At 36.3% G+C, this 12,771-nt stretch overlaps 1 protein-coding gene across 1 annotated transcript in view; it reads left to right on the plus strand.

Moving 5' to 3' along the window:
- The first annotated feature begins 246 nt into the window (after nt 1–246).
- Nucleotides 247–12,771, plus strand: part of LOC149800913 (arrestin domain-containing protein 17-like) — a 28,224-nt gene continuing 15,699 nt past the window's right edge. Inside the window, exons 1-2 of the mRNA XM_089954973.1 lie at nt 247–539; nt 6,924–7,046. Coding sequence (XP_089811099.1) covers nt 422–539; nt 6,924–7,046 — 241 coding nt within the window. The 5' untranslated portion in view covers nt 247–421. The remainder of the gene's footprint in view (nt 540–6,923; nt 7,047–12,771) is intronic.

A 12,771-nucleotide genomic window follows, 5' to 3' on the forward strand; every position in this document is an offset into this window, starting at 1 on the left:
GTATGTGTGTTTGTTTTGTTTTTTTGTTTGTTTTTTTTTTTTTTTTTTTGCTTTTTTCTTTTTCTCTCACTCTATAGTACGTTTTCGAGAGCTTTGGTGCGAATATATGTAATATTGGAGAGTCTCGGGGTGTCATGGGGTGTTTAGCGAGACCGACTGAAAACTGCAGAAAGTTCTTGTCCTGACCGTTGTCTTGTGGCACTAGATTTAACGGAACAATGATAGGTATACACCCAACGCTAAATAAAGTGCATCTTTAAAGCAATGTTTTTCCGTTGTATAGTGATGTGCGAAGTTTGCATCCGGCTCAAATATTATGTAACGTGGTACATGTCACGTTGTATATTTAATGTGCCTGCTCGGAAATATATTCTGAATACATGACTATACTGCTGGATTCAATATATAACACTAACGAACAATGCCCAAGTTGGAGAGATTTGACGTCGTGTTTGAACCGTACCAGGAGATATGTCTGGCTGGACATTGTTTGCAAGGGAAATTAGTCATCGTTCTAAATGCAGATATGAAGATGAGAGGTAATTATATGCACAGGTGCTCGCTGCAAAAGAAATTATGAGTAATGGTTGTTTTGGGAGTTGTGGTTCTACGTCTTCTAACTAAATTATCGGCCTTCTGCAATTAGTACCCAAGTCGACTGAGAGGAGAACGAGAGACCAAATATTCAAGAATATCTCACATATTTTGCAGCCCATATCGACGCTCTTCAGCAAATTTAAGTCTAATTTATATTCTTACTTAGTCCTACATGTAAGACCTGACGCTAATATTTATGTTGTGGGCACCTAAACAAAATCAGCATGTGCTATGTCTTACAAGTAGGATTAATTCTTACTGTGCTTTCGTCATAATGATGGAATAAAAATCTGACAGTAGCAAATGAACACATTTGCTTGTTCCATTGATATACATTTCGGTTGGTTGAATTGCGATGGTAATCGAGAAATGCTGAGTAGGTTTCAGCTTGGATTTCTTTATTTAACGAAACGAAACTATGTTTACAGTGCTTTTTAAATGTAAAGCACATTTCATTTAGTTAAAGAAACAAGTTCCTACTCCAGCCTAGGCCGATAAATCAGCCCTTCACCCGTGATGATATTGATTTTTGGGTGAGGGGCCGATATCACCTATTCATTAAAAGCTGCAATTATCTGCATCCAAAATTTGGCTGCACACATCGATGTATATTTTATACACTTACCGGTATTTCTCATGGTTGTGCAGCTTCCATCAGCTGAAGGATACTTTTGGTGACATGTAGATTATATTTCCTGAGCAAATAATTTGTTTGGTGACTTGTAAATCCACATGGAATAGCACAACCATCAGTCATGTGGCCATTTTGAATTTTGCGCTTGATATGTCTGTTACCAATTCAACGGTATGTGTCTAAAGTGTACACGGGTTTGTTCCGGAATGATTTGCATGCAGTGAAATTGCATATTTTAATGAACAGGTCACATCAGACCCACAACATCGTACATCAGTATCAACACAGATTTGTGTGGTTTATTCATCAGACTAACTCCAGCCTACTTCAACATACTTTGGCATTCCTTGACTACCGTCACTTGGGTGATTTTGCTTATGTAGGCAGTCACTTGGCCTTTCCTAAATGTAACATATTAGAATTGATATATTAGCTCAGTTCTTAGGTATTAATAGCGCTGCTTCAAACTCCACCTGTATTTGTGGCCATGTGCGCCCTTTTACAGGTAATTGTCATAGTGTGTATGCCTCAGCTCTGTATGTCCACTTTAAATATTGCATACTAGACCTGTATATAATGTCTGCTCTGTTTTGTCATAGAGATTTAGACGATGGGCAAGACCAAACTGACAACCAATCTACATGTGTCGCTTACTCAGATGCCGATCAGTGAATACATGTAAGGCTGTCATATTAAGGACAGAAGTCAATGGGCGGCAGTACTGGGGTACTAAAGGGGAAAGGCACAGAAGCCCACCCTGAGGGATGTGGACATCATCAGTTTGCACACTAGTGTTTGACACCATAATACTTGAAGGGGAGTGAGATGGAGAGCAATCAGTCAGATATAATCTCACATATCAGAATCAGCTATGTGGATTAGTAAACTGATCCATCCTAATCTCTAGGACTGGACACAACGTCATGCCAGCTAAGATGGTCCTGTTCTGTCACATCCGGACTCTGCCATATACCTCTGATAGTAATGCATCATCACTACAATCGATCATACAGTATCAACCACCAGAAGAACAAGCTTTCTTCGGTTTCACAAACTCAGGTTATACATGGGTCTGTGTGCGACAAGGCGAAATGCCAGACTCCCAATCTTTGTTCACTAGTCCCGGATCCTAAGGTCTGGGTAGTCAGTTCTCTTTTTATTGTTTAGAATGGCCTGAATGCATATGCTTATCCTCCAACAGATCAGTTTCTGATGGTGATTCAGAAAACAAGAGAATCAGAGTGCCACCAAATCCTGATTTACTACACTCGAAAGAGAAAAATTAAGGATCAATGACCTAAGCAATATTGCAACAGAAATCTCCAGAAAATCAAGATACATGTATTACCTTATCTGCTCAAGCAACCATGATGACAAGTGTTTATTCGAAATCCAGAGTTGATGTTGGGATCTTGTTAAACAAGCCATTGGAAAAAAGCTCTCACAGTGGTGTAAATCAATCAGGTGAGATGGCCCTCCACTTTCAGAGCATATAAAGGCAAATGGAAAATCTTCACATAATAGTATAAACGAAGAAAACATTATACCACTGCATTCATCAATACCTCAAATGGCTACCGGTAACTTCCTACTGTGGCTCTTTGACCAAAAACAGTTAGTACCAATCACAATCAAAGGATACCATTCCACATCATGGAGACCCTGCATTCCTAATGAAAAGAGGATATGGACAAAACAAAGACCCATCCATCGTCTTGTTGCCAATTTTGATTACACACCTTCAAAGATTTTTGCTCTTTGCCCAAAATGGAATTTATTATGGGCACTAACCTGGTTGAGCAAGACACCAACCTAATCACTCTCAGCAACATCATTGGTTCACCTCATATAAGATCTACTTCCTCAAGGTCATCAGCAGGACCCCATAGCAAGCTCTGAAGTGTTAAGCCATTCCATCAAGAGGGAGAACACACCAATTTTTTTCCCAACCCCAAAGAGGGAAAGGATGAAAAATGGACACAGACACTTTGAGCTGGGATAAAGTGTGTTACTTGTTCTGCATATTGGAAAATAACCCTGACCAAATGAATCTGTTTCATATCTCAGTTCACAGAGTTAGGGCTGTCGCCACAGACATTGTATTTGAGTGAAACTGTTTTCTAACTAACGTCATGCATGCAGTGAGATGGAGATCTCAAGTCCACTTTTCAAGCTATTATCTCGGAGATCTTTCAGCCTTAAAGGACCTATAGCCATGGCACAATAGGTTACCTTCATGGGTCATTCAAAGCTTGACATACTATCTAGACGTTGTCTCTCACATACCTTAGAGATGGTCTGTCATGGGTAAGGGGATTTATTTCCCTCCACTCTTAAATTTTCTCCTAGGGTATTATGACTGAGTGACATTGTTGAAGAAGAAACCAATTTTTTTCTAGTCATATACGTACATGTATATTGTTTCATTAATATTGACTCGATTTTGGTACACATACACCCTCCTAGCCTCCCAGCAGTTGCATCCATATAGAGATTGTGCCTTCCACTCTAGTATTAACTGAAATATTCACAGGATTTGGCACCAATCCCCTTTTAAGGGAAGATCACTCTAACTGCCACTTTGGTAAGCAGAGAACTTTTAGTTTTAGCCTAGGAGGGCTTGATTTATGAGGCATTAGTAGTTCTCCTAAGGTATTATGTTTGGGTAAGTATTACTGAAGAAACGTATTGTACTTCAATCAATTGGTTTCTTTAGCAAAGCCCCTCACCAGCAAATATGAAGAATTATGATGTGCAATACAGAGTGTAGATGGAGGGAAGGGCCTTGACCCCATTTCCTCTATTACAATGAGTTTCTTATCTGGTGTACTGTAAGCTCTGTCTGACAGTGGCATACATTTTATTTCATTGAGACCTTATTTTCAAGGGTCATCACATATTTAAATAATGGAATTTTTATGAAAAAAAAACTTTTAACTCCATGAGTAGTAGAGTCTTGTCAGAGCATTGGCAATCAACTTTTCATGCACAGTATATCTGAGATAGATTATCAACTTTTCATGCACAGTATATCTGAGATAGATTTTTTATGCAGAAGGTAAGACTATTTTCTTCCCTTTTATTTTACCTTTTCTTGTTTTCACTTATGTACAAACTTTTCACTTAGAACTGTATTATACATCCAGTTTTAGCAAACTAAATTTTGTATAACTAATGTTTTGTAAGGTCATTATTTTTGTTGCACATATATTAATCCTGGAAAGTAGTTATGTCACAGTGAATGATACAGAATTTAATGTGAAATTTATGACTTTAAGATTTATTGACAGGAAGTTAATGACCATCTATTGGCAATGTGAGTACAACATTGTATCTTTCAGTTGCAATGTTGTAGAGTTAACCACTCTTGTATTTTTTAATGTGCACATCGTTTACTCGAAGATAATTTATAAAACCCAAAAGCATTCTGTGAAACATTGACTTTATATCCTTAAAGACATAAAACTCTCTGATTCCTTGTATTGGATCATCAGTACATGTAAATACGAACAGGGCATGAGTAAATTTAGTTTTCTTTTTCACCTGCTTGCAGAAATGAATTTTTAATGACCACATTTGCCTTCTCTTTACTGATAGTTGTTTTCCTCAGGTGATAGAAATAGCGTATAATAAGAGTAGCTTGACCTAATTAGGTCAAATATAAATGTGAACAAATAAAATCAGTAGCTCAGTTTTGTGAGGAAATATTCATTTTAGAACATTTAAAAAATACATTGAAGCAAGGGCTGACGAGATATTTCGGGAGAGAGGCAAGACAAACCAAACAAGAGATTAAGGTAAACAAATAAATGTCCGACATGAGTGTCTAGTACTAGTGTCATGCGTAAAGGCAAGATGTGCCAGTTACAATGTCTTCCATCTGCTTGTATGTCTGATGCTATCTTTTTTGTTACCGTAACCTACCTTCATTTGCAACTAGTAAATTTATGTTTCTCACTCTCAAAATACATTTAATGAATACTAGTAGCATATGTTTCCTACAACTCACATATTTATTTCTTTTAAGATTTTCCTGTTGTTTATATGTATTTTTTGTAACTCCTGGTACAGGTTGGTATCTAATTTTTTAAATTTTTATTCATGCCTGTAAATCATGGTACTTATTTTTAGTTGGTGGCGTACTTGCATATGGTCTATTCTGAGATATTAAAGAATGTAAAATGGCATAGGATCTATAAATAGTTGCTTGCGTACATCTTGTCAGTTACTAATAATAGAATAATTAGTAAATATGAAATTTGGTCGTTTTCACACTGGACAAGGTTGGTCAGGTGGGATCTTAGAAGATGAGTTAAGTCACAAGAATAGGTATTTTGAAATATATGAATGAATAGTATGGTCTAGCACGTGGAGTATGTTGTGAAATATAGTCGTAATAGACACTTTGAAGGTGTATATATGGAGAAAACAGCATTCAATTTCATTCTTATATTGAATTCACTTTTATTTGTTCTTGTTGTAACATCAAGAGTGCACACATATTTTAGCTTGTATTTTGATGTTATTTGAGATGAAAACATTTGTATGGACTATCCAATGGAAATAAAAAGTGCTCAGTTGGACGATAATGTTATTTTGGAACTGTTGTGAATTATGCAGATGAGCTGTGGACAACAACATTTTGATAATGTCATGATTCTTGGCAGACAAGTACATTTCTGGTTCTGAAATTTGTACGGAACTTTTCATTTTTTGGGGACTTTAATGGAACTTTTCCGGACTGTTTTGGATTCACTTCATAATACTGTAATTTCCTCTCACATTTTCGTTTATTACCTCGATAATTAAATTGTTCCTTAAGTTTTACAAAACTTCTTGGTTTTGCTTCTTTCTTTTACTTGGTTTATGACCATTGAGTCATAATAACACTGGCTATTTAATTTTGCGGATGGAGTCCTTTCACACATTTTGCAAAAAATCAAGAGTACAGGTATGAAAGACAGCTTAAAGTGTTTTCTTATTTAAGGGCAGATCTGGAATTTTTTCTGTGGGGTTCAGCCATAATAATTGCTGATACAGTGTGGTTAGAAAAAATATGTGAACTATTCTAGCTGAAAATATGAAGTATGACTGATCACCCCATTTTAAACCCTTAAATTTGCCCATATATATACTCCAATGAATAATAGTAAGACTTGATCAGGTTATATGGGAATATGCAATATCTTCCGTTACAGAGACAGGCAAAAAGGTTAAGATGGTAAACTGTTTACATTTACCAAGAGCAACATCAAACTTGTGAATAGGTATAGTGCATCCTAATGAATGTAATACAAGGCAAATAATAAAGGCATGAGCTTGGATGGCTCAGTGGTTTTCGTGCAGGACTCATGACTGAAAGGGTGAGGGTTTGAATCACACCATAGCATCTGTGGGGGTCAGCGACTTTGGTGTGTCCTTGTGCAAATCACTTTAACCTGATTGCCTAAATACTAAATAACATTCCTATAAAACACTAAACCTAACTTTGCACATTATTGACCTAAATGAGATGGTGGATGGAAAAATATGTTTACTAGCCGAATTGGTATTGGTTTGTTTTATTATATTTCTTTAGAAACAATTATAATTTTATGCTTTTGTCTATGGAAAAGCTATAGTTCTGAAAATTGAGAAATGTCAAAATTCATTGTCAAAGGAGCAAAACAATAACCGCATGATTATTTTCCAGGGGTGAGGGTCCGTTTTCGTGGGATGGCCCATGTGTACTGGTCAGAAGGATCTGGAGATAGTGAGCGGATGTGCATTGCATCAGAGGAGTACTTTGACAAAACTGAAGTTGTTTTGGGGAGAGGTAGGGGACAAATCTTTATCCTTTCAGAGGAATATTCATAGCAGGCTTGGTCCACATAAAAAAATATGGGCCATGTATTGCATGTATATTGAATTGAAGGAATCTTCATGACTGTTTACATCCAGCCTGTACATGGCATGCACACCATCCTACCAGTTTGTTTGGTTGACTGGACCCTGTTAACTATGGACAAGTCATTCTCTAACTGTACACAAGACAGTTGTAGAGGGGAGAGACACACAAATACACACACCCCCTCTTTATTCACACACCAACACACTATGTATTGTTGTTGGTCTTTCAGATTTTGAAAAATTTTGTTCATCAATTTATCGGAAAAAAGTTTTTTAAAGTTCCCATTTTGTTGCAACTAGACATATAGACCTGAAGAGTTTTTAGAATGATCTTTTGCTCGTCATCCTTCATCTGTAGCGCATTATTTATCACTCTTTGTCATGAGTTACCTGGAATGTTGTCATGAAACTATATAAATGCATTCATCCTGAAGTCTAGGTGGTCCTAAATGAAAATAGTTATCCAGTATGTCTGACAGTGGCAATTTTGAAAATATTTTTATCATTACTCCTTCTGAATAAATGTTGTATCAGCATGGGATTTTCACAATGAGACTACTTATGTTTAGTTGGTTTAAACTGAAAATGGTGCCAGTCTGACATCCAATATGGCTATCACTCTTGAAAATCTTTTTATTGCTGCTCCTTTTGAACATGGAGTTTTCACCAGAAGACTTCTTAACAATTTTGTTGGTCCAAAATGAAATGATGCTAATCTACCCTCCAGTATGGCTGCAATGCAGGCCTTCTTTAAAAATCTAATCTTGCTTTCAGTACTTCTAATAAATAGAAAGTGATATGGATGTGAGGTTTTCTTATGGTGACTTTTCGCTCTTAATTGAAAATGATGCAGAGCTAACATCCAATATGGCCATCATTGGAGCAGTCTTTAAAAATCTTATCACTACTCCTTCTGAATGGATGGCCATATTGACATAGGGTTTTTAACAATAGACTCCTTAAGATCTTGTTAATCCTAAATGAAAATAGGGCAAATCTTTTATCCACTATGGCTATCACAAAGGCCATAGTGAAAATATTCTTGCTACTCTTCTATGGATGATCGTATTGACACGAGATTTTCATCAAATGACCTTTAATGATCTGTTTTACCCTTAATGAAAATGGTGCCAATTACATCCAGCATGATCACCACAGTGACCAATTTGAAAATCTTGTTATCAGTCAACACTTACTCTGCAGTTAGAAAGACACAACAGTCTTGTCTTGGATTGCTGGAAATTTTCTCATGCTGTAGAGCATCAGTCCCATGGAGGGTCTCTTGTTTTTAGCAAGTGGTGGCTGTTGTTTATGACCACTCAGCGAATTTACAGATTTCAAGAACCTTCACGTCATTATGCTTTCTGCCAAATGTTTTGAAAAATGTTTCAATATTGTTAAAGAAAAAGTTGAAAACGGCCAGTGTTGACAGATTTATTGTTTGCACTGAAACTGTAATAAAAAGAAGATGACAGAACAATCACATAAGATTTTGCTAGTGATATTAATATATCATCGGGAAGATTGCCTGGAATTTTGCAACTGGAAATTTTGTGCAGTTAGTGCTCATTTGATTCTCAGTATTCTACTGAGAAAGAAATAAAGATGAAAGTTTAAAAAAATATTGACATTATGTACAAATATCATAAATGTTTTTACATAAAAGCCTTACAAATTTGCTGCTGGAGACAAAACTTTGATGCACCTTCAAATAACTTAAGGAGAGAAGCAATTCTATTTTACTTTCCCCAGGAAAATGACAGTACATGTCAAAAATGAATGAAGGCAAACAGATGTTAAGAAGGAGATTTCTCATTTTTTTATTAAAATTTCTTGGAAAAGTCACAGTTATCATAAATATTTATGAAACAAGGTAGAAATATCACCAATAAGGTTTATACATCATATCTATTGAAATAAGTATAAAAGCACTGATGTTTAAAGGAGACTACAGAAAGGCAAGGAAGAAAACCAGCCTTATGTCGCAGTAACATATTTATGCATATTTCAGATTGCGTTTCAACAAATAATAATAATAAGATGGTAATTTAACTTGCTTATCCACTCTGCTTACAAATTCACTTCATATGTAACCTTTCCATTTACTGTACCAAAGTAAAGCAGATAGGATTGTTGTTACAACTTGAAGCTTGATTTTGAGTCTCATATATTTCTATGATGGCTGATATCAGCTGACAGATTTACACTGGTCTGCAGCTATGAAGTAGCACAAATTTGTACATGTACGTTTTTTTAAATATATACAGGTGCACATTTTTTTAAATGATGACCTTGAAACTCTCTAACTTGCGCCCATATTATTAAACATAGTTTTTAAACATGCTGAGGGGGCCCCGAGTGGCCAAGTGGTCTAAAGCACTCTCAGTTACGGATCATTGCCATCTCACCTCTGTCTGCGTGGGTTCGATTCTAGGATTTGGCCAATGTGGGTATGTGAGAAAGCTTGCCAGTAGCTTCTCATAGATCGGTGGTTCTTCCTAGGGTTTTCCCAGGTTCTTCCTCTACCATTAATACTGGCCGCCATGCATAGCCTATCATGTGCCGAAAAATGGCATTAAACCCCACAACAACAACAACAAATATAAACATACTGAGTTAATTGGTGAAAAATGTTTTTTTTAAAAGCATGCAACCCCAACTAGCAATTGTTCATTGGCTTATTTTAAATGTCAATTAGTGGCATTCCATTCACAGAACCTTCATGTAAGATGTGTTGTCTGCATTGATGTGTATAGTTAAATACAAATCTTATGGTTCCTTAAAGTATTCATCAAAACTAAACCTGCTTATGTGATTGAAATACAATAAGCATAAAATATATCATGAAATTGTGATTACAATCAGAAGTAATTTCATAATGAAATGTATTATGCAATTTAATGCAGATTTTTGCCATGATTTTTCTCTAAAACAAGAAATTTCCTTCTTTGTGCAGTTTTTTTCTTCTTCAGGGTAGTGCAGAACAAAATTCAGTAAAATCAGGATTAAATAATTAAGCAAACAGTGTAGTATATGTAGTAATAATCCATTCATTGATCCTATTATTTAAATTATTCATATGGGAACATTCAAGTGGATATATATATATATATATATATATATATATATATATATATATATATATATATATATATATATATATGTGTGTGTGTGTGTGTGTGTGTGTGTGTGTGTGTGTGTGTGTACATACATATACACACACAACATATACACACACGTACATGCATGCATACATACATGCATAAACACACACACACATATAATTTAATTCTTTTCCATGGCTGTAAGATTCACAAATTGATATACATTTTTACAGCATGAAACATAAATGGTAATTAATGCTAATTTTTAACACATGCACTGCATGAATCAAGTCATAACAAATATGATTTGCATTTATTAAATTATAGGTAAACAAATATATTGTAAGATACATTGTCATTTGGCCTTTCCTAAGTTGATATTATTGTGTCCTATTCTTAAATACAAATAGTGACACTTCAGTACATTTTTATGTGCATGTATTGTATGTATTTTAGAAAACTGAATTATATTGCTGCATATTTTGCACTGCCAAAGTATACATACAGGCACGTTTTATATTTTTGTCATAGCATCCACTTCATAGTTACTGTAAGCAATGCTTTGGTGATTTTACTTGTATAGGCAGTCAGTTGGCCTTTCCTACAGGTAACTTTTATTAGAATTGATATTTTAATATCTGCTTCATAAGTTTTAATTGCAGTGCTCTAATACTCCACTTGTATTGGCGGCCATGCACACTCTTTTACAGGTAATTGTCATATTGTGTAGCTCTGCATGTTCTTAAAGCAGAACGTTTACTGTACTACGCCTGTGTATAATGTCTGCTCTATTTTGTCTCACAGATTTAGACCATGGGCAAGACCAAGTGTGAGTTTTGTAAACATTGGAAACATGGGACTGAAAACTGCACTACATTTATAGCTTGCTCCAGCTGCCAATCTACAAATACATGTCATATTTGCATATTATGGATAGAAAGTCAATGGACTGTAGTACTAGGGGTACTAAAGGGAAAGGTGCAGTAACCCACTTTGAGGGACGAAGATGTCAACAGTTTGCATGCTGATGTCAGATAACTCCACATGGTTCATCAACCACAATGTGATTCAAGCTATCATGATCAGCGATGGCTCTGACTCCTACCTCACAGTTGCATCATGATCAATCTATCTTGGAAGAACCTGTACAGCAAGGGCTCATTATTAATCTCCTCTAATTACCTGCCCTTGAATGAGATGGAGATCAAAACAAACCAACTCAGTTACAGTCTCGCACTTCAGATATAAGGACAGGCTATGTGGATCAAATATCCTGTACCTCATCCCAGCTTAATGAACTGGACAACATCATGCCAACTACAGTGGCCTGTTCTGGCATGGCTAAATGGCTCTAATTGCAATGGGTCAATACCACAGCTGATCGTCCATTGTCAATCACCAAATTAATGATCTTTATCCAGTTTGCTGATCCCACATGATAGAAGCATTTTCATGGATCAGTCTAACCCACACAGTGTGCCACAAGGCATTCACATCAAATGATACCCAGCTTTAAGTACCTCAGTACCTTGGGGATGTTGCTTCACTTTGTAAGTAGAAGCCTTTACTTAGCGACCATTTGGAACTTACCATATCTCACTACCACAGTTGATTGTACGTTGTAAGCCATGGATGGTGTGTCTTTATCGACTACATTGGAGCAAGATAGAGACTAAAGAAATCTCATATTATCTTGGGCAGACTGGTTTTGTGGATCAAATATTCCCTTACCCTTCTCAATGAAAATGATGGCACAGTATCTTGCAAGATTAAATGGCACTGTTCCTTAAAAAACAGATTCTGTGATATGTCTCAGAACGCAACATGTCACTACCAAAGTCAAGTAGCCAAAGACCGAAGGTCCATGCTTGAGCTGTATGGACTGGTTTTGTTAACCAATACCCTGTATCCTGTTTTTGAAACAAATAACGGCACAATGTCATGAATGATAAAATGGCATTGTTCCATCAAAACCGAATTCCGCCACACATGTCAGAGTGCAACTGGGCACTACCACAGTCAATCTTACTATGTATGCCTACTTCATACAGCAAGGCACTTTCGTTAATCAGCCACAGGTCACTCAGTGCACCAATGCCAATTTCGTGCCCTAGTACACACAGGATATTGAGAACACTCAGATAGTGATTTAATCCTACTCCATGATGGACCACTTCTTTAGACAATCTTCTTCAGTTGCATCACATTTCACAGAAGGCATCAGGATTGCAACATTCACCTCAACATGATGAATTATGCTGACATGCTTTTTGTGTTTACTAGATCTCACTGGCAAGAGAAGACTATGCCTTCTGAGTGTTAATCAAGAAGTCTTTCACTTGTTACCACAAGGGTTTATGTTCTACTCCTTCATTGTCAATTGGTTGGTCAAAGCTAAAGCATTAGTTGACATGATATTCAACAAAGACCAACCAGTGTTCAACTGTTCTTGCTGTTGAGTTGTGTGGCTGATTTGGAGAGCATTATATACACATAGCAGCCATGAGAATGGTGAATCCCTCAACTGTAATCACCTCAGCTGCTGTC

The sequence above is a fragment of the Sinohyriopsis cumingii genome, chromosome 4 (assembly GCF_028554795.1).
Source record: "Sinohyriopsis cumingii isolate HCF-2022 chromosome 4, ASM2855479v2, whole genome shotgun sequence".
Lineage (NCBI taxonomy): Eukaryota > Metazoa > Mollusca > Bivalvia > Unionida > Unionidae > Sinohyriopsis > Sinohyriopsis cumingii.